The 24,176-nt window shown below is 32.0% G+C and overlaps 1 protein-coding gene across 2 annotated transcripts in view; it reads left to right on the top strand.

The window, feature by feature from the left end:
• Elys (AT hook containing transcription factor 1 homolog) overlaps positions 1-24,176 on the top strand; it is a 195,608-nt gene that overhangs the window by 101,358 nt on the left and 70,074 nt on the right. For both annotated transcript variants that reach the window (XM_035351721.2, XM_035351713.2), the window contains exons 21-24: positions 3,463-3,557; positions 9,728-9,909; positions 11,626-11,776; positions 23,072-23,249. In XM_035351721.2, coding sequence (XP_035207612.1) covers positions 3,463-3,557; positions 9,728-9,909; positions 11,626-11,776; positions 23,072-23,249 — 606 coding nt within the window. The remainder of the gene's footprint in view (positions 1-3,462; positions 3,558-9,727; positions 9,910-11,625; positions 11,777-23,071; positions 23,250-24,176) is intronic.

Here is a 24,176-nt window from a genome sequence, read left to right as displayed (position 1 = left end):
CCCATAATAAAAGTTATGTTATGTAATAACTTATCAGAGTTGCCAACTCTCCCGATTTAGGCAGGAGACTCCCGATTTTTGACTGCTCTCCCACCAACCCGATTTACAATATATTTCTCCCGACTTTTACTTATTCTTAAAATTTCTCATGATTTTTATAGAACTTTGCTTTATACTTCGTTAAAAAAAAAAAAAAAAAAGTGATTTTGGACCTCTGAAAGCAATTGAATTTTCTCTAGATTATATCTAAAACAAAACCTTGCGTCAGATGAGAACTTATGCTTTGTGAGTGAGAGCATACATATCCAGAAACGTCGTTCTCCAGTTCTCCAATGGGTATCAAGCTCCATTGCGTGTCATCTGGCATATGTTAGCCAATGAGCTCAAGGCTGTTATTTGGATGTTCTTTAGTTATTTCGTTCATCTTGTCCTGAGTTGTGTGAGTACATGTGCCTTCGGGAAATAGTTTTAGAAATTATCATCTTATATGTCTGCTTATGTGTATGCATTTTATATGTCAATTTATGTCTGCGAGAAAGGTGAAATACTTGTGTATGTTTCAAAACTTGTACACAGTTGACTTTCCTTCCATTATTTCCTCAAGGTTATGTAATAAATTTGTGATGTGTACCGTCTGTCATTGTGATTTTTCGATTTTGCATGGTGGAAGGGCAGATGTTCTCAAACATCTGCGTACACAAAAACAACATGAGTTTTGAGGGGGGGGGGAAACGAAAAAATTAAATTTTTCTTTGGAAACAAAGGACTAAGAAGTTATTAATGCAGAATGTCTGTTCTACATAAATTTCATTTGTTTTCGTCTGTTCTACATCTTCATACTACATGAATTTCCAGTCAACATTGAAGTGATTTTGCATGCTAAAGTTGCTGATGTTTCTGCTCTAGCAAATGCATCTTTTTCTGATATAAGGTACTTTTTAAACAGATTTCCTGTGTTACTTCATTTAGTTATGAAAGATGATTATATTGATGTTGCCACTGATTAATATTGCAGTTTACAATTAGAAAACTTGGATGAAGTTATAAAATCAGCTAGGATTGACACCCAGTGGAGTTTAATTCGAAAACTGAAAGGTGCTGATGGAATTTTGAAATATAGTGAACTGTCTAGAATTATGTTGGCCATCTTGACAGTTCGCCATAGTAATGCAGAGTGTGAGAGGATTTTCAGTGTTGTTGCGAAAGTGAGGACTAAATTTAGATCTAAGATTAGTGAAGACATATTAGAGAAACTTTTATTAGGGAAAGCAGGCCCACATGGCAATTGCTGCGAACAAATTTATGAAGTTTCTTTCTTTCTTAACAAAAGCAAAATCTGCCACTGTTCATAACAGCATTTAAGAATTAGTAACTGTTTAAAGTTAATTCATATTAAAAACCATATTTTTATCATTTAAAAAGTCTTTTTAACATTGTGAAAAATCTCCTGATTTTTGAGTGTCCTAGGTGGCAAGTATGACTTGAACAACGGTCTTTTTCATATATGTGTGCAAGTGCTATATTCTTCTTCTAAGAAAAAAAAAAAAAAGAAAAAAAAAAAAAAAAAAATATCTCTTTTTTGTATTTTCCTGTTTAGCTTGCTTTACTTGTATATATATTTTTTTCATTTTATCAAATACCATTTTTCCAGTTCAAAACTGAAATCCAGTAATTGTGCAGTTGAGGAACAGTTAAGATAATTAGGTTGCTTTACCACATATACAGAAATTCAGCTTAAATACAAAGTTAACCCCTTAATCTACAATGACGGGCATAGCCCACATACGATGGTTAGGCCAAACCTAACTTTCACAGGCATAGCCCGTGTATGCTGGGCGGGCCAAACCTAATTTTCACGGGCATAGCCCGAGTACGGTGATCGGGCCAGAAGTGAATATTACGTGGAATATTTGATACGCAGTTACAGTCTGATGCAATAATTGTGGTAGACTCAAGTATTACAAAATGTTTATTTATACAAAACTCCAGAATACAAAATTAATAATCTGTAATGGTATGATATATTTCAAAGCAATCTGGTACATGTAACGGAACTTTACACTTTTTACACTCGTGTTCTGTGTGGATTTTCTCGTACTTGATCCGCATACTGATTCATTTCGGTTACAATATTGTTCCAAAATATGTCATCAAATATTAGATTAAATATATCAAATTCTCCTCTACTTCCTCCTAATTGACATAAGGCTTCCTCTCTTATGCCAGGAGTCATTGTATAGTCTCAGATTTTTGGACTATTTCTGATTTCTTTCCAAAGCCAGGACTCTGGTGGTTGATCGTCAATAATTATTTGCCTATACTTTCTTCGAAAATTACATAATTCGTCATGTTTACGATTGCCCGGATTAGCATGTTACATAAGTCGTGCAAATGTCCCGAATGCTGCGCGAGCTTGTATACAATTTCGGCCCAACATCTTCGAATCTAAATCATGGGTTAAGGCTGCATTCAGACGGCGGCGTAAGGGGCATAGAGGCGTAGCCATAAGGGCGTAAAATACGGAAATTCCGCTCACACTTGCGAGAATGGGGTGTAAGCCGTGGCCAATGGGAGAAGCTAAATTTGCGCATACGTGGATGTGTCTACAACTTCCCCGCGTTGTTCTCTTGCTCGATTGATTTCATGCGTTCTCTTTGCTTGTTTTGTAACAGCGAAATCTCCTGTAGAATGCCGCTCGTTTTAGCTTTGCTCTGATTGGTCGACGCTTATCCCAAACTCGGCGTAAAGTTGAAAACTTTGAATCCTATGCCACGAGCCCTAAACCAGATTTTGTGACGTAGCACGGATTGGTTGCCTTGGCAACGGAGCTCGACTTTAACCACTTGTACCCTTTACGCCCTCATCTGAATGAAGCTTAAGGGTTTAACATAATCAGCTTTCTGGCATAGGAAGTGTTCTAAAGTAGTGTATTGCCACTGACCAGTGAAAAAAAGGGGAAACAAGTTTGCTTTTCTGTATATGGAGTTGCATATTGTTTATATAAGAATTTTAAGGGCTTGATTCAGTGTGAAAAATGTTTGGTACCACTTTTTCCCCAAAGTTTGCATTTTATACTGATTATTTTATCAGACTTTTGTGTTATTAAAAATCTGTATATGCAGTAAAATGACAGGTGTTTTTAAAATAGGGTCCTTTCACAAGCTGACCACTTGTCCAAGCCATATGTTCATGTACCCTGTGGCCCACGGTCAAGAAAGCAGATATCAGGGCATTGCACGCCATGGCGCTTTAAGGGCTGTTGCACCATGGAGTTTAGTATAGTTATAAAAGCTAGCTTAGGACTAAAACCAGGAAGAGGAATATTAATTATCCTCTACAAGCATTTTTAGTTCAAATAATATTCTAGTTATTTAAAGGTTTTATCAAGTTTTTATGCATACAAATTTAATATAATAGCTATAGATTATAAATTTCTTTTCCTATTTTCTTTTTATTTAACAGTGCAATTACTCGAGCATTTTATTATCAGAGAAAAAAGCAAAATGGTCCACAGGCTGAGGAGCTGCTGATACATTTGTTTCGTGGTTGTCAAGAAAGTATGTTTTCTCTATGTATTCAATATGTTTGAATTATTACTTTATGGCTAGTTGTAAATTTGAGTTTGAAATAAGATTATGTTATGTAACTATCTGCCAGGAGGTCTCCATTTTTCACATTTGTATATTACACGATATATTGTTATAGCATTTTTCATCTACATAACTGAAGAGCGGCTGCCACCCCCTGATTTTTATCATATAGTCTATTCTCCAGACAGATCACCAAATCTTCCAGTTTCAAATTTATCTGATATTAAATTACCTTAACTTAATTCTAGAACTTTGTGAATAATTGACAGTGAATAATTTTATAAGAAAATAATTGCTATGAAAATGCTATTGTGAGAATGTTTTTCTTTTCTTTTTTTTGAATGTAGTTGAATAATTTCTGAATAAAACTCAATCGAATTGTACATATTCATCTCCTCTGAGTGATTTTTAGCAAAATATTTTTTATTAATTTTTATTTGATCTGAACTGCTTTAATAAAAATTTGTAGACCATTTTATAAGGATTTAACTAATATATATTCAGTACAATGTCCGAAATCCGGACTCGTCGGGCGATTCTGGATTTGGGATGTTTCCGGATATTAGATCATCAGTTTAAATCTAGTAAGATGGCATGTAGAAATTATAAAATTAAAAATATGAAACTGTGATTTATTGAAACCGTGATTTATGAAATAATGAAGTATTTATGATCTAAAGGGTATCAAAAATTACAAAAAGCTTAATATTTAATTGTTTACCTTATTAAACATTTTTTTCAATGTAAGTTGTGTAAGTTGCTACGTTTTTTGGGTTAATACTTTCTCTTTAATTCTGTAGATTGACATAATCTTTTGTTTAGTTACATTGTTGAAGTCCTGTAACTGCTATTTCGAGAATTCCGACGAACTTATCAATCGAAATTTCCTCGTAATAAAGTAACTTCTCTGTCATGCTTTTCACTATCAGTAGTGGTATTTTCTGTATCTAGAATCATACTACAGATTCGCCATTCGTTAATTGATTGATGATTGAGAAGCATTGTCACCACAATGAAAAACTTCTTTTATATCATCTTCATTTATTACCACTTCTCCAAATTTCTTTACAAAATCAGTTAATTGGAAAATTTGACCTTTGTTTTGCAATATCCGAAAACCTCTAAAATTCGTGGCTATCATCATCAGATTTAGCTATCTTTCACTTTACATATTTGGCTATGTATCATGAGCTTGGCGACTAATGACAAGTTGTTGCGTTAAATTTTATCTCCCTTCTATTGCGCACTGAGACAATTAAGCCTCAATTTTATTAGTTTAGTTATTTAATTTACTTATGTCTATGTCTTGCACATGCCTAAGAATTAACTTAGTTCTGAATAAATAAATTCCCACATATACTTAAGCCTTATTGAGGGCCGGTGCTAGATATCTTACCACCTGATGCGGTCTCTGTGGGTCCTAAATTCTGTGACTTGGCGTGGCCATACGAGCCCTGGTGCTATTTCTGGGTTTATGTGAATAACAAATCAGTTACTCTTAATTCAAATAGCTCTAAATGTAATCTTTGAGTTCTTGAGTATCATCAACAAAAGCTATTTGTAGCATGTGGAAAGAAAATTTTTGGTAAATTTTTCGTCAACATTTTTTAAGAGCATTTAACTTAAAATTGTAATTATAGTCAAGCGTAATGCCAACGTGAAAGGTTACCATACTCCTTTATTATTCAGTTACTAACATAAAAAAAATTGTTTAAGCATCGCTACAAGAGTCATTACTCAAGTTATCATGAAAGGAAAGTATAATAAAAATAATGATTTGGTGTCAGATCAACGATGTATCTGTGTGGAATGTTTCGGTTTGAAATGAGTGCCAAGTAGATATGCAACAGTGGAGTCACATTACTGCTAAAATTACTGCTAAAAATTACTGCTCATACAAATTTATGCTAAAATGATTGTTTCTTCAATAACAAGGTACTTAATTTCGTGTTGAAGTGAAATTAAGAATTGGGACTGTCCAAGATGTTTTATTATGTGCAGGGGAGGGAATCAAATGCACTTGTGTAAAGCCTACCATAAAAACGCTGTGCTGGTTTTGAGGTCCGGATTTTAGAGCATTTCGGATAATGGATGTCCGGATTTCAGACTTTGTACTGTATATACTAAATAATTATTTGTATTTAATTTTGAATGATACAGTACTAAGTTTATTTGACTAATTATATGTGTGTTTATTATTAATTTTATTTTATGTTTAAAATAATCATTTTGTTAATGTAAAATGTTAAGAAAATCAAATGCAGTTAATCAATAAACACAATATTTTAAGTTTAGAATAAAGAAATAAATATTAATTTCATGTATTTTGTATCATGTTACAATTAGTTAAATAATCCAAATTATGGGTTATAAAGGGACTAAGTCAATGTTGTAAACCAAATCATTTTGAAGTTGTATCATTATCCTGTGTTTAAAAAATTACTGATTTTCCATGTGTTAAGGGTAATAGCTATTTAACCATCAGCGTTTTGCCATTCTTTAAGGCAAAAGATTATTAATTTATCGTGTGCACTGCCTGACAAATTGCCAACACTCGGTATTACCATTCAATATGTTGTACGTTATGTATTTTTCAAATTAAAAATGTATATTTTTATTTGGGTTATTTAAAAAAAAGTTCTAAATAACTTATATTTTTTATTTTATTTCTAATAATATCCATATTTCATCTAATTAATAATTTTATTACTAACATTTACACCTTTATTGTGAATAAAAAATGATTTTTTAATATCCTGTATAACTTGGGGCTGAATAATCATTTGCTTTTTATGTTTTTATAGAAATGTTCACCTTAGTTCAGAATTACAAATATAACAAACATAACATTATGATTATCTGCACTACTTAATGCTTGGGTATGTAGGGTTAATGGAGAAACAAAGGTAATAACTCTAAATATTAAAAAAAAGAAAAGGATATGCAGCTCTATTTTTTTTTGAAGAAGTTTTTTTTTTAAAATCATTTGTTTCTGAATATAAAAGTTTTTAGTTATGTATTTAATTTTGTGTGTTTGGGTAGTGTGGGAGGGAGAGTCATGTTTCACATTCTTTTGGATAATATGGTGAGTGCTATGTAAAGCTAATTTGTTAAGTCATCTAGTTTGAAATGAATTGCATATTCTAACAGCTTGTGTACTAATCGTAATTCTGAGTAAAACTAATTTGTTAAGTCATCTAGTTTGAAATGAATTGCATATTCTAACAGGCTGTGTACTAATCGTAATTCTGAGTATAGCTTATCTTTACTCCTTTATCTTCTTCCTTGTGTTTATTCCCCTTCCTGTTCTTTACTCCTCCTTCCTTATAGTCCCCTTCCTGCTCTTCTGATGCATTCTCTTGAGTCACAAATAACAAAGATTCTTGGTCTGATAAAATTCTGTAGCCTTCTTTTTTCTTGGCTTGTGCAGCCTGTTTTCTATTATATTTTCTTTATTTACAATTTCAAAAATTTGGTATCGCAAATTATTTAAGACCTGTTATATAATTTCTTACCACCATCTTTCCTCACAGTATTGGAGATTACTTTCTTAAGTCCATGAAAAAGGATATTATGTTTTAGCAGTGAGAATTACTGTATAAAAAAATTATGATTTTCTTCTGAGAATTTGCAAGTTTTGGTGACTGAAATGTGTTCAGTGAAGTCTTTAAAATTTTGGGCTGTTATTTTACATTATTTTAATCTAAAGGAACATCTTCTTTTGTGCAGCATCCAAGAAGTCACCAATGAATAAGATGTAAAATCTTTCATTATCTTTCATGCAACCTTGTATATAATTTATTTTATTTAGGATAGCATAATGTAATTTAATTAATTTTTCAAATTATAAACAATTTTGTAGCAAACACTGCTTAGTAATTTATATCTTTTAAAGCAATACCCATGCTGCTTAGTAATTTATATCTTTTTTTTTTTTAATTAAAAACATTTTAAACAGTTATAATGCATTTAATTTCCAGTTCCATTTGATGTGTTATATAATCCTTTTACTATGATTCAGTTGCCAAAAAATCCCACTAGAACTACATGTTTTCATTGGATGTCTTACAAGTGGCTTTGTATTGCTGGAATCAACTCTTATGTTCATAGACTTCAAGAAATATAATAAACTATGTAATAATGTCTTGGCACATTTCACTGTTCAATAATGTTGTAACAGAATGCTTCTCAACAAAGAAAATTGTATAATGTTTTGGGAAAACAACACATGTGCCTAAAAACACAGAGCTCTAAAACATATGTTGTGTGACTTTTAGATAATATTAATAAGTATGTTCCTTATTTAGTACTCATTGAGTTCCATCTAATGCTAAACAATACAGTTACAATTGCTATTCAATTTAAAATATAATGTTGATTTGATGTGGGCAACATTTTGAACTCTGTAGATTAAGTGAGGATAGGTAACATTCAGATGTGAAAATTAAGTTTTTTGAGAGCCAGTGTATTTATTTTGAACTTGAAAGCATTTGCAAGGATGGTGTTCAAAATATTCGTTAAAAATTTTCCCTTGCTTTTCCATTTATAAATTTGCTGGTAAGTTTGATATCAGCCTTGAATGGAATTGAAATGCAGTCAAAGTTTTCTGAAATATTGTAATCTGTTCTGAAAAACATCTATAAAATAGCAATCAGTGCCATTTGTTTTTCATTAAAAATATGAGTTCCCCCAAAGAGAATTTTAGAGAGAATTAAATTATTGCTCTTGATGTGAGATTATACTAGTAATAGTAGTGCTTTGCAAAAATAATGTAATCCATTCCATGATTCCATCATTTGTTCAGTTATTGTGGAAATTATTTAATCAGTTCCTGAGCTCTGTCTGAAATCCTGAAACATAATGGAAAATTTCAGTAGAATGTGACATGCTATCAAAGTTTGAAATGCTGGAAATTGGTTAATTTATTTGTAATAAATATATTTAACTGCACTTTATATGCACATATTTGTTTTTAGTCGAGAGAGTTTTTTGAGGTTTTCCTGGAGGTGTAAGACTCAGCTTATCCATCATCACTTTTTCACATCCACCATTGGATTTATGGAAGGTTCAGATTTCAGTAAATTTTCTAAGGTGATTTAGAACTTACCTTTCTTTTCAGAATAATGCCGATGTAGTGGATAGCATCGACATTGAGCAGATCTGCCACTCTTTTGATCCTTTTTTTTTTTTTTTTTTTTTTTTTTTTTTTTTTTAAGCTTCGTGGTGAACTGGACTTTTCCCAAATGTTGACTAAATAAGGTTTTATTTTAAGAAATATGAGCTCAGTCTAATTTTAATTCTTCAAAAGGTCTCTCATAGTTGCAGTTAGCTTTGAACACTTGTGTTCTCTTCCTTCTCACCAGAAAAACTCTCTGAGCTTCTTCACATTCCCAGTCAAGAAGGACTTGTAGCTCTTCTGTAGTTAAAATAGTATTAAGAAAATAATTGAAGAACTTGCAGCAAAAAGGGCCCAGTTCCAATTTGGTAGATTTTGTGTTCATGGGTCTTTTTTGTTTAAAAAAAATTTTTTTCTTTGCATTGGAGTAGCTGTAAAAATAATTTTTACTAGCACTTTTAATGAGGACAAACATTTAGAACATAAGTAAAAAATTAATTTTTTAAATGTTTCTCTTAATTTTCGAAAATTAAAAAATGTTGAGCTGGACCCTTCTTGCTGCAAGGTCTTCAGTTTTATTTATCGGTGCCTTTTCTCATTATCTTTCTTTATGCACAAATATATATTTTTTTAATTTATGTAGTCGTTAGAAGAGAAAGTAAGCAAATGTAGCTCTGCATTTAATACATGACAAAATTTGCATGCCGAACCAAATTTGTTATGCAAAGCATTTTTAATCTGCATATGCCATTATATATTTAGTAGCAAATGCTGTCATTCTTTGAAATATTGTTAGCTGCTTTTGGCTTTAAAAGATGGGTTTAAGTGGGTCTTCATATTCTCAAAAACTGGGCCACGTTTTTGTTTTAAATTTTCTGTGACATGCATGGATCCTTTTATTTATTTTTTTGTTGTATCTCGCAATGGATTCTGAGGGCAATGTGTAGCCTGCAGGTTGGGCAGGCCCACCATATACAACTGAGAATAAAGCATTTCCTAATAAAATATTTTTATTTCTTAGTGCATAAAATGAAAGAACTTCTCTATATGCCTATGAATACATTTGAATCATCTTTGTTCGTGAAGTACCTGTCTGAGAATGAAGATTTTCGAGCTCAAGAAGTCTTGGTTATCTATCATTTGCGGCACTGTAACTATTCTGAAGCTTCTAGAGTGAATGAGAGACTGTCACATTGCCAACTGGTAATAATTTAAAATTATTTTTAAAAGTTGGATAATGAATGTAGTGTTTTGGATATTAAATTTTAGCTGTTATGATAGAAAATTTGACCGTAGTTTAAATCTGCCACTGTTTGTGAATATTTCATAATTTTTTTGGAAACTATATTATGTAACATGTAGAATTTATTTTTTTTAAGTACCAAAAATTTGTCATTGTAATTTATAATAAAGTTTTCCATATAAAACATAAGCTTGCCTATTATTTGGGTTATTGCCTGAATTCAATTTTTTTTCTTTTTTCTCCCTCCATCCCCATCAAAAACCAATTTCTTCTGTTTGGAATCTGAATTTTCTAAATTGCTCATTACTGTGTTTGATATCAACATTTTACCAGTTTAAACGCTGATTTGGCTTAAGAAATTTTCATTGACATGGAAAATTAATGCTAAAGATCATATTGTTACGATATGACTAGCCACTGTAAGATAGCTTCTCCGCAAAGCAAGTTTTGGGTTGCCAGAAAATGGCTAGGGAAGGCAGGATTGCCCGTTTGGTGACATGCCATAGACGGATGGAGAACCTTCTGAAATGAATTCTTTCTGGTTTAGCCCAATATGTTCTCGAACACAAGCCAAAAGCTATATAAACCCTGCTGGTATGCGGGTTAGTCCGTGCAGAGTCAGTGTCTCAGCTAGGGAGTCAATTGTGAGTCAGTGAGAATCCAATGAGTTGATAGTCAGTCAGTGAGTGCTGAGTTGGTCGTCGAGTGCACCATAAGAGTCTCTTAGTGTATCGTGAGTTAGTTAGTGCATCGTCGAGTTTCATCTTAGAGTGTGTTGAGTTGCAGAACCAACTGAACCAAGGAGTCAGGAGCTGTACTCTAGTGTATCGTTGAGTGCTTCGCGAGTTGAGTGTGGAGAGTCTAGAGATGGAATTCCGAGAACGACTGAGCAGAGTCGGGAGCTGTACTCTGGTGCTTTGCCGTGAAACTGTCTCCGCTGTTATAGCCTGATAACCTGAAGGCTGTGTTGCTGATTGTTTCAGCATGTTTATAGTAGTTCTTCGACAACTGTAAACATGTTATTGGAGCTTTCTTGAATAATACTGACTAATAAGTTGTGTTTGCATTCTTTATCAAGTGTTGCTGTCGTTATTCAATGTACGAAGAAAAAAAAAAAACTTGACAATATGCTAGATGAAGTGGTTGTAACTCTGCTTTGGGACTTCAACATGATATGAACAAAACAATATGTGAAAAAATAATGATATATTATTAGCCTCATGCCAAAGCCTTGAGTCTGCAATTCTTACTGTTTAACTTATGTGCATATTTTGTTATTTTTAAATGGTTTATGCCGCACTGAAAAGGAGATGCATATTCTGTGAGAGGAATTCTTAAGGATTTTTGCATAGAAATAATGTACAACGTGATTTTTCTCAAAGTGGAACATGTTCTAAACCTTAATTATGTGTTTCTGGAAACAATGATTTTTGATGATCAGTATTTTAATATGATATTTATGACTGAAAGGGTTTATGTATATGAATCATATGTATAAATATGATTTTAATCTAATTCAGTCTGTTCGGTTCTATTTCGTACTTATTAGCCATTCTTCCTATAAAATATTTTCCTTAGTCAAGACTGCGCACAATTAATAATCAATATAAATTGAAACTTATGTGTGAAATACATATCCTGTTTAAATATATTGATTTGTTTGGTTGTTCTTACAGAGTGGAAAACCATTCGCATCAGATAGGGCAGTTGACAGGGATGCTCTTGTTGAAACCTATCTAGCTGCTGTGCCAAGGGCTGAGAAACGACTGGTTGAAGAAATTAAACGGCTGCCTTCCAGAACGTTTGAGAAGGCAGGCAAGTCCAACTGTATGTATTGAAATTTAGTTGTACATCGATATTTTATTAGTAAATTCTCATTATTAACTTGATTCTGATTATTATCTCATTATTAACTTGATATATATATATATATGTAAAATATAAAAAAATATGATGGCTTTGTTCTATGTGAACAGGCAACCTCTAATTAACTTTCCACAAGTTCAGGATCTTTCCCCTAGACCAGTACTTTCGAGAACATTCTGGCATGTTATTTAACAGCTAGTATAAATGCAGAGTTCGTGCCACTTTTTGTCAGACTGCTTTCTTCTGCTGCTATCAGACCTTTGCTGCTGCTCTTCCTATCCGTTTCCCTTTGTTCAAATAGTATGAGGCAGTAAATTTAAAATAATTTTATTTAAATCGTTATTAGATATGTAATTTTGGAGAATTAATCTAAAAGAATAATGCTCTGCCATTTGCATTGAGTAAAGATATGGAGCTATAAGGTTATTTTTCTTTGTCATCATTGGATGCTTTAATTAGGCACAACAACTTCTGGATTCTGATGCCAAGCTCTGTCATTCCTATGCCTGACTGCCACAATATTATATATATACATGAAATGTAATTTCTCATACATTATTTGTTTTGTGCAGCCGGGGCAATAAGAATGAGACAAATTTTGGAATATAAAGTGGTAGGTTTATTTTAGCATCCATCTCGTAAGCGTTCTCCTCGTACCTTGAGCAGAAGCCCTACTTATACATATGTGTACTTCACGAGGATCCTCCAATCAGCGATATTAATTGAAATCACGAGGTGACGCTATCTTCTCATCAGGAGTGTTCTTAAGTACTTTATGTAATATGACAGATTTATGAGTTTGGCGATTTGGCGGGCGCCAACAGGTTAATATATTTTATACTAAAGAAAGGATTTCGTCAAAATTTAGGAACAGGGATGCAATTTAGGTAGATAATCGCCAACACATTATTAAGCAATATTAATAGAATTTAATTTAATCAATTAATTATTATTAATAGAATTTAATTTAAAAATATCATTACAGATTATCCCCCCCATCTGAAAAGGCTTGCAGTCGCGGCCGTCGACCCAAGACAGTACAGATAGTGAGAGCAGAAAATTTAGTTATTAGGAAATTAAGTGAGTAGGAAAACTGATTGGATTTACCTCAAGGGACACAAAATGTTTACGTAAAATATGACATAAAATATTTGAATATAATTAATACAGTATATAAAATATAATAAATGATTAATGAAATTATAATATAGTAACTAAGTGCAGAACAAATAAAGCACTATTAACATATTGCTGGTTATCTACGCGGCAATAGGAAATAGTAATATAACTGAATTTGTAAGTTTATATCTTAGGGCATGCCATTCACAGTTTGTGTATGAGTCCATACAATCATTAGAGTTGTCATTCAGTCTCATCTTCAGTCTTTTACTGGTCTTTGGAGATCTCCGGATCATTTAATTAGCGCTAGAATTATGGATTAGCATTGGCTCTGAAAACATTTGAGTTTTTATGTCACGATACTAGAGCTCTTATACTCTTGTTGAAAATACACATTTTGATAGGTTTTTAATATATTTTGTCACTCTATTTTTCTCTTATTAATGATAACAAAACAAAATTTAACTTCCAACATCCATACCAGTTTTTTGTACACGATGCTGCAGAAACATAAAATGAAATTCAGAAATTTCAACAACTGAAATTTAACTTTTTCAACTGTTGCTACAATTTATAACACAAACATAGGAAAACATGAGCTCAAGGAAATGTGAGGGTATAGTACTCTACTTGTAGTATAGCCTCAATTGAGTGTTTCCCACACGGAAAGTGCATTGAACCTGAAACTCAAGTTTGAAGGAGCCCAGTAAAAGAAAAGAACAGACAAACTTTTCAGACACTGAGAGATAAATCAATTATTAAGGGGGACAACAGGATGAAAACTAAAAGAAGGGTTATGGATAGTTTATTGATTTATAAATTTTGATTTATTCATGATGTAATTTAAAGTTCTCGGGTGGATAATAGAACCTTAATTTTGACGCATGTACAATCTCAGTTGGTTTCTTCGTGTGAAAATTTTCCCTGTCGATTTCATAATTAACTTCAGATAATTTATTCATAATCCGATAAGGGCCTGAATAGGGTGAAGTCAATTTTCTAGTATTTGGATATTCAAATTCCTCGTAAAGGACAAAATCTCCAGGTTGAAATTTAGATTCTACAAATCTGATGTCATATCTAGTTTTATTCTTTCGGTGGTATTCGATAATTCTTTTCTTTGCTAAAGCCCTTGCTTCATTTAAGGAAGGGTATTTATTTTGATCAATTGGAGATTCAAAAGGGAGGTTACCAAATAGTAAGTATGCTGGGGTGAACTTAGTTACCGTATGAGGGGAGTTGTTATATTAGATAACAACTTGCTCTAGCACTTTAGTCCACGGTACTTTTTTAGAAGAAGAATTTACTTTACATTTTAGTCGACTTACTATTGATTGATTTACTCTTTCTACTTTACCATTTGTCTGGGGATGGTGAGATGAAGTTAAAAGTTGTTTAACATTATGCTTTTTAAGAAATTTTTTGAATCTAGAGGAAGTGAAGGCTGCATTCCTGTCACTCAGAATTTTTTCGGGGACTTGTATTTGAAATATTTGTTTTAGACAATTGGCATAGGTTTCTGAAGTTACACTTTTAGAGGGAAAAGCCCAGACATATCTTGTTGCATGGTCAATAACTATATGTAAATATTTTTTTGTAGAATTATAATAATTAAATCCTCCCACAGTGTCAATAGAGAGACATTCGAAAGGTTTGTCGGTTGGGGGTACGTCTTGCATAAGACCAAATTTTTTCTGTTTTTTCTTTTTATTAAGTTGACAAGTATTACAATGTTTTACAAAATTTCCGATATCTTCGCTAATATGAGGCCAATAATATTGAGGGGTGATTAAGTTAAGCATAATTTGAACTCCCGGGTGACCAAAATTTTCATGGGTTTTATTCAACAATTTTAATCTTAAAGATTTAGGTACTACAATTTTATAAAAATTCTTTTTCTTAATTACCATCATATCATTTATCTCTTGGTAATTTTTTCCGCAGACATTATCAGTTTTTTGTTGTTGGATTATTTCATTTCTATCAAGTAAATGTACATAATGTTGGAGGTGCTGTGAAACAGGATGTCTAGAAAGCATGTCAGCTTCAATATTGGTAGAGCCCTTCTGATACTTTACTTCATAATTGAACATACTTAGTTTGAGTGACCAACGGAAGAGTCTACCTTTTAAATTTTTAACATTTTTGAGCCAAACAAGGGCCGCATGGTCCGTATGTATAACAAATTTTTGTCCATGCAGATAGTAATAGAATTTGTCTAGGGCATCTACTATGGCCAAACATTCTAACTCAGTAATCGTATAATTTTTCTCATAATTTCTTAAAGTTCGGGAATGATATGATACAGGGTGAAGGACATCATTTTCATCTGGTTGTTTCAAAACAGCTCCAACAGCAGTTTGAGAAGCGTCAACAAAAATATGACATGGCCTACTGGAATCATACAATTGTAAAACAGGTTTGGAAATCAGTATTCTTTTCATTTCGTCGAAAGCTTTTTGACATTGGTCATTCCATTCCCACTTAACATCTTTTTTCAAGAGTCTGTTTAATGGAGCTCTAATAGTTGCATAATTCGGAATGAATCTATGATACACATTCACACTTCCCAAAACTCTTTGTAACTCTTTGGTGTTACTGGGGTTTTTAAGTTTCTTAATAACTTCTATATTATGGTTATCGGGAATTATTCTACCATTTTTTATTTCATAGCCAAGAAATGTGATCTGATCTCGGGCGAACACACATTTGTTTCGATTCAATTTAATATGCTCCTCTTTAAACACCTCAAATAAAATTTTTAAATGTTCTAAATGTTCCTTCTCAGAGGAAGAGTAAACGATTATATCATCAAAGTAACTGCAAGCGAAATTAATTTTATTTTTTGTTAATATTCGTCTAATTGTTCTGTTAAAAATTGCAGGAGCATTTTTGAAACCAAAAGGGAGTCTTAACCATTCGAATAATCCAAAATTCGTGCAAAAAGCTAATTTCTCAGTATCTGCAGGGTGAATCGGGATGTGCCAGAAACCAGATCTCAAATCAATTGTAGAAAATACTTTTGCTTTACTTAATTTGTCTAACAAAGTGTCAATGCGAGGAAGCGGGTTTGCATCTGTTTTAGCCAGGGAATTCAATTTTCGATAATCTATACACAATCTAGTTTTTTTTCCTTCCTCACGTTTAAGTACTAAAGTCACGGGGGATGAATATGGGCTACAACTTTCTTTAATTATACCTGCTTGTAATAATTGATCAATTTGGGTCTTAATTTCCTCTTCTTCCATAGGGGATGTTCTATAAGGTCTTAATGATACAGGCAAATCAGAATTTAAATTAATTCGTTGAGGTTCAATATTAATTTTTCCTACATCATACTTATTTTTAGAAAACACAGATGAATAATCATTTAACAATTTTTCCAAGTTATACTCTTTGTTATCGACAGTATTAGAAACAGCATTTTTCACATAAATGTTAGACTGAGAAACTAATTCATTTGGATTTGTAGTCCGAGATTTACAGGTTGGAAAATTTCTTACATCATTATTATTATTATTATTATTAACACATGGATAAACATTTGTTGTACCACCTTGAAGTTGGAGGTGTAGAGATATGGGTCGGCTGTCAAAATGGCAGTCATCATTAAGTACAATAGCTCTCTGTTTAATTTTTAAATTAGTACAATCAATACTCAACTCAAATAATTTGCATTTATAAAGTCCTAAAATTACATAATTAAAATTATTATCAAGAACGAACAAGGTAATTTGTTTACTAATCCGTCCAATTTTCATTTGTATACAACATATTTTGTTGAAGATTATTTTTCCTTTAGTTTGGGTTACTGAAAATGATCTAACTCTTTGTACTTTTAAACGTAATTGTCTAGCTGTTTTGGAAGAAATTATTGATATGGTGGCACCACTGTCTACAACACACTCTAGACGTTTCTTATTGGGCAAATATCCCGACACCTTTAATAGTCAACTACTGTGAGGGGTTTCTGGGGTTGGTTCTATTGCAAGGGGCGTAACATTAGGTGTATCAGATCTCTCCCTTCTGAAAGGACAAACCTGAAACCAGTGAAAAGCATTTGGGATTCCGTTCCGGGTGCAAAGTCTACAGGGACTAGGTGGCAATGGCAATCTATTTTGAGAATTATAATTATGATGGCTTGTAAATCCTGGACCACTGAACCGATTATAAAAATTACTTGGTCTCTGAAAACGTTGGAAATTGTTGGGTCTAGGAGAATCTTGTCTCACAGTAGCTGAAATTCTACTTCTATTAAATCGATTGTAATCTTGGGGACTGTTCTCAATCGGAGTTACAAATCTGGGAGGTGCACTTTTGATTTGTTGATTTTCGCTAATCTTAATAAGCTTATGGACATGAGTAAGCCAAGAGATGGGGTCAGAGGGTGCGTTGATCGTCATTAAGGATTTTAATTCTGTAGGAAGGCCATCCATCAGACCCTCCAAGATCATTTCATGAGTTAGATTTAATTTTTTACCAATATCTAATATTTTGCGAAAATATTGCGTTATGTCCTCTTTATGATTATACTTGTAATTGGCAAAATCACCAAACGTAGTTAAAGTGGGGTCGAAAAAATTTTCCTTTAAAATTTGGACTAATTCCACATATTTAGTAATTTTATGGCAGTTTTTGACATATACGCTAAGTGCATTACCTTTTAGATATCGAGCTACATTATTAAGCTTCCACGTTTCATCTTTATCTAAATGAGTTTTGTTAAAGTACTCAAGCCATGAATTTATATCCATATCATTCTGCGCGTCAAAGGGAATTATACTTGTTTCAGGTTCAGCGCTAGCTGCCCTTAATGAATCATCAGGATCAGAGATGTTTTCATTAGCCATTATTCTCTTAATAATACTTTCATAAATAAAACTAATAATACTTTCATAAATAAAACTAATAATACTTTCATAAATAAAACTAATAATACTTTCATAAATAAAACTAATTCAAAAATAATACTCTTTAAATTTTCCCAAAACAATATTACAACCAAAATACATCCTTTAAATACCAAATTTAAAATACATTTATACCAAAATAATACTTTTTAAAATTTTCAAAATAAAAACACTATTATTAAATCAGTAATTATAATTCAATAATAATAATATCATTTGCATCGCCAATCTTTTTACTAATTGCTTCTGTTTGACTTATTGTGACGAGAATACGAGTGATGAAATCGACACGAAACTACACATTTTTGTGCACTCTTGATTAGATTTTCGCAAAATACGATCAATCACCACACAAGCACAAAGCTCTCGAGAGCAACACAGAACGGCGTAGACGTAGGGAAAGATTTCCATCCTCAAAAGTAGGTCACCGGTAAGAGCACATTTGATGAACGACGAACTTTCGATGGGAACACAAATCACACATCACAGGGGGCAGAAGGATGCTTCTCTGGACGTAAAATAATCTGCAGAATACCAGAATACAGGTAACAGAAGGATGATTCTCTTGAAGCAAGAACGCCTAGCGAAAAATGTAGAAACATAGAAGTCGCACAGCGGCAAATTCATCTAAAGTGCGTAACATTTTATCCGTATAATCCTTGGGGTATTTTCTTTTTTAGATAATCCCTTTGAAGGTGGAATCCTGCCAGCTTTCTGAAATGTAATTTCTCATACATTATTTGTTTTGTGCAGCCGGGGCAATAGGAATGAGACAAATTTTGGAATATAAAGTGGTAGGTTTATTTTAGCATCCATCTCGTAAGCGTTCTCCTCGTACCTTGAGCAGAAGCCCTACTTATACATATGTGTACTTCACGAGGATCCTCCAATCAGCGATATTAATTGAAATCACGAGGTGACGCTATCTTCTCATCAGGAGTGTTCTTAAGTACTTTATGTAATATGACAGATTTATGAGTTTGGCGATTTGGCGGGCGCCAACAGGTTAATATATTTTATACTAAAGAAAGGATTTCGCCAAAATTTAGGAACAGGGATGCAATTTAGGTAGATAATCGCCAACACATTATTAAGCAATATTAATAGAATTTAATTTAATCAATTAATTATTATTAATAGAATTTAATTTAAAAATATCATTACATATATATATATATATATAATTTATTTACTACAGAAATATTGATTATATTATCTCCTAAGATTAATTTTAGTAGAATTATCTTAAAAGAGTGAATCCATACTTAGTAAGTTCAATTTCGAAAATTATTTTAAAGTAACTTGAATGTAAATTATATTTTCATGTACATTCCCTTTTCTTGTTATATATTTTTTAAATTTAAATTTAAATTTTTTATTTTTTGATATGTTTTTGCAAAGATTACAGTATATTTCTTATATTTTGTAATTTTCTAATGTTTATTTCAATTACTTTGAATTATATTTTATAATGCCAATTTCCAATGTTTAATTTTTACAAATAGTTTTGAATTAAAATGCATAAACATGAGGGTGTCGGGGGACAATTACTCGAGCAATATAAATTTTACTGCAGAAATTGCTTTTCACTCAAAATTGAATTAGCTAAAATGCTTCATTGGAATGAGTTCTTTGGTTGTCTCCATTGGTTCTTAATCCCTTTTATTCACGGAAATGTTTGGCCTAGCTTGAATTGCCGGTTTGACATCGCCTTATTGCTCGAGTAAAGGACGAAATACCTGCGTATTTATTTCTTAATTATTGTTCATTAAACGGGAGTTGGTTAGTTCCCCTTGAAAAGTCAACTAATTTCCGATCAATGGCAATGATTACTTGCATTTAATTTAATTACTTGCTTTTAATTTATTTCTTTTTACAATTGAAATTTTATTATTCATGATTTAATTCAAGTCCCCGTTAAACATTTTTAACAATTTACATTCAAGTTACTTTAAAACAATTTTCGAAATTGAACTTACTAAGTATGGATTCACTCTTTTAAGATAATTCTACTAAAGTTAATCTTAGGAGATAATATAATCAATATTTCTTTAGTAAATGTATTTAAATTTAATTTTTTTAATTAAACTCAATTTATTCTTATGAAATAAATTATTATTAACTTACTTTGCAGCAATTGCGCAAGTAGTAGAATAACTCAATTTCCCACTAAGTGAATTTAAGATCATACAACATATATATATATATATATATATATATATATATGCGTGAAAAAAAGGGCAAAAGATGTAGTAGAAATACCGATGATGAAGCACATAGCAGAGACAATGCTACAGACTAATTATAATAAAAGCAAAATTTAGAAGCAGTACTGATGTACACTGGATCATAAAAACATAGAAATACTGATAGAGAGGATAGATCATAGACCCATATTGAAGAGGGAGAGTTCTGATTGCATAGAATGCTAATCCATAATGAATAGGAAACTTGGCAGTTGAGGCAGATTAAATTCCATTTTTATTTAAATTCACATTTGTGGCCACATATCGCTTGGCACTCTAATCGTGCCTATTTCCAGAACATTTACATTTCCTATTACTTTTGCAATTGGAAGAGAATGCAGCGAAATGGCATTCGAGCAGCAACAGAGATAAAGCAAAGTGCATATTAATCTAGTATGGAAGATCGCCAAGAGGAAGGTTTTTGTTTAGGTTAGAAAAGTTTCAATTATCAGAGTTTAGATTTTAAATCAACTTCGTCATTAAGTATTACATAACCTCTGCCATAGCTTTATCTAGAAATGATGCAGTAATATATATATATATATATATATATATAATTAATATATATATATATATATATATACATACATATACGAGTGCAATTAATTCATAAATTTTGTATAGATGCTTTTAATCAGATGTAAAGAGTCTATTTAACCGTCTGTGTGGTGTAACTGCCTTATCTGGTCAGAAGATTTTTTTGTCATTTTGTACTTATTACATATTTTGCTTTCTATGATGATGTAAATATCTTAATGAAGAATAGGAAGTTTATGAAAGCAGACTAAAATCTGTAATTATACAAATTTATGTAGTGAATGCTGTTAAAACACTATTTGTGAGCAATTTGAGAAAGTTGTGCCACTCAGAGGGTTAAGTATCTCTTTTGGCTTTTGCCCTTATAGAATTAATTTTTTGCTTATCTAGCTTATCTGTGTGTGTGTGTGTGTGTTTTATAAAGGCATTTCCATGTGCTAAATCCCCATTCCCATAAGGAACAGCTGGGGAAATCACAACCACTTTTGAGAAGGCACATAATATTTCTATCATTAAGCTATTTTACAGCAAGTAGATATTATTCAGAAGTCAAACAACAAATTATTATTGTGTCTTAAAAGTAGATATTATGTTAAGTGGATTTAAGTGAATGTCATCTGATTTCAAATTTCAAAATATTTTGGGGGAAGTGGGGGGAGAGGAACTGCTTCTGTGTATAAAAGAGACAACAGCAGTTAAGATCAGCTGTTAAATCTAATCCAGAGGAAATGAATTAAATAAGTTTTTATTATTGCCAAAGATAAGCTTTCTGACAGTATATATATATATATATATATCAGAATAGTTTTTGGATCCTAGGAAAAGAATGGAAATTAGTAAACTTAATAGAAAGTTAACTTTAATGTTAATGCAGTAAAAAGGTTTTTTTATTTATTTATTTGTTTATTTATTTTATTTTTTATTGTCTATAGCAAGGGAACAACCTTTTAATGAAAAGTAAATCCATAAAAACGGCATAAAACGAAAATGTTAAGGAAAAACGAATCAATAATTGCTATTACATAGAACAAACCTATAACTACAACTTCTGGAGGAACAAACGAGTTTCCAATCAATTAACAGTAAAAAATGGAAGTGAATGTGTTTTGTCCTCCTAATATGCAAGAACCAATTGCAAAATACTAGACAAGGAAGATATTGAGCCACAACTGATTCAAAGTGCTAGTTAAGAAAAAATCTTAACTAATTATTCAAGTAAAGATTTAAAAATTCTTGCATAAAAAAGACCATTCTACACATTGGCTGCTTTTCATAGTATAACAAAGCAAAAACTATATAAATATAAATAAAAGGAACTAAATCAGTATAGAAATGTAAGAAAGGAGAATAATTTTTAAACATTCTTATCATTCTAAAATAAATTCAGTAAAAAGTATGAGACTTAAAATCTACATTATTATTATACATTAAAAAGGCCAGAAATGAATTAAACTTAACTAACATGTTTGCTAAATTGAATTGGAAAGCAAAATGGTACAGTTGTTCAGCGTTCATTGTAATGGAATGCAAATAGGGTTATCATATTTAGGGGAAGAAATGGTGTTAATAGATGTGTTGGATACTATTTTAGGAAGGTGGGAAAATTAGTTTGGATTTGGGCTGCCATGAAGTTGGCGAGAGAATTTGTAGACTTTAGTTAAAATTAGCTCTAAAAAGTTTATCAAACAGTATAAATTAATTGATTTCTGGCTAATGGTTCCCAATTTTATGGCTATATGCACAACAGTCTGTTTTAACCCCTCATCCCCCCAAAAAAAACAGAGAATTGCAGAATTCTTGGAATAGCAGAGTAAATTGGCATTGCTCTCCATGTACATATGACTGATCAAAATTACTTGTACCACCAAACCATGTACGTATTGACCTGTTTTAACTTAAAGGAACTTCAAAGAACTGCACAAATTAGCTTCATGGAATGCATATTCCTGCATTGTTTATTCCTAAGCAATATGCCATATTTCTTATAAAAAATGCAGTATTTTTTCTAACAGGCAGACAATTCAGTGCCATTACAATTCATTATGAAAGGGGGAAGTCCATACACTAATTGCAACAAACAGAAACCACAAACATGAGCCCTGAATTTTAGAATCTTGCACATTACTGCCACCACCACCAAGTCAGATGGTAGCATTATGGCTGGCATAATGCGTGTACAAGCTTTAGTGGGTTGCCAGATAAATACATTTTTGTAAAATTCTAGATCATTTACTTTTGCAACATAGCACTTTGCCATGTGATTCTTACCATGGTTGGGTAGATGATGGTATAGTACTGATAATTTTAAGAACAATTAATATATTAAAGGTTTTATTTTATTAATTTCTTCCTTTCTATATCATTTCCTTAATGTAGAAAGCAACTGATTTGTATAGTATTTTTATTTATTTATTTTTACTATTAAACTTGCTTTTTGTATTCAGATGTTTTGCAACCTTTGTCACTTCCTATAAGGCAAAGCTCTACTCAAGGAGAGACATATTCCGACTTCTTAAATGCTCTGATGTGTTCGGCTTCGGCTATGTTCGCTCCGAGCCCATGCAATGCAGCTGATTCCCATTTTGCTCTTCCACACGAGAACAAAACTCCACTAAAAGCAAGGTAATTATGTTAATGTTATTATTTTCTATCTTGACCCATTGTGATTTATGGTACTACAACACCTATAGATACAAGGGTACTATTCCGTTTTGAGGACCGTAAAAAATTGCAGCGAGAGTACATGCGCGAAAGCGCCAAATCTAGCAAATGCGCCCATTTAACAGCACGCCAAATCTAGCATACACGCTGATTTCAAATTCCTTAACTTTAGATAGCTCTATATTTCTTAAGACGCCATTGAAATAATAGTTTAATTTTTAATTCCTGTTTTGATATCTTATGTATTTAACAATTTGGGAATTGCCCATGATGAAAAGTCTGCAATAGAATTTTTTCAAAGAAAAGGCATCATTCATTATAGAAAATTATGTTTGAACAACTAACGAGATGAAATTATGCTTTAGCGATAACTCGTAGCGAAATAGCGATGCAGGAATCCATTCAGTTATGTTTAGCCTTTTCTTATATAAACTATAATAATGACCTGAAATATTTATTTACTCTTATGCTTCCATTCAGTTATGTTTAGCCTTTTTTATATAAATTATAATAATAAAAAAGTATAATATGAAATTAACCTTTCATATAAATTAAAAAATTAATCTTTAGATAGTTATTTCGTATTATACTTCCTTTCTTGCGTTAGGGTTGCCGCAATTATTTTTGGCAGCACTAGCATCAACAATAGTTTGGTGATTTTTTACGGCCCTCAAAACGGAATAGTCCCGATACAGGTTATGTTATTTGAATATTGCAGAGCTATTAGGGCTGTCTGCTTAAGAGGAGGTTTTCCTAAGGTAAAATGGATTGTAATCATGTTACACATAGGGAAAACATATCATTTGCCTGGTCTCATACCCAAACTAGGTTGAGTTTATTCAGCAGTCTTAATCATTCAGCCACCGGTGGAGCTTATAGCTATATAAA

This window comes from Stegodyphus dumicola, chromosome 5, assembly GCF_044657685.1.
Source record: "Stegodyphus dumicola isolate Sdum_Otavi_A_Nest chromosome 5, ASM4465768v1".
Taxonomy (NCBI): Eukaryota; Metazoa; Arthropoda; class Arachnida; order Araneae; family Eresidae; genus Stegodyphus; species Stegodyphus dumicola.
The sequence above is the reverse complement of the archived record's forward strand: the minus strand, read 5'-3'. Positions and strand labels throughout refer to the sequence as shown.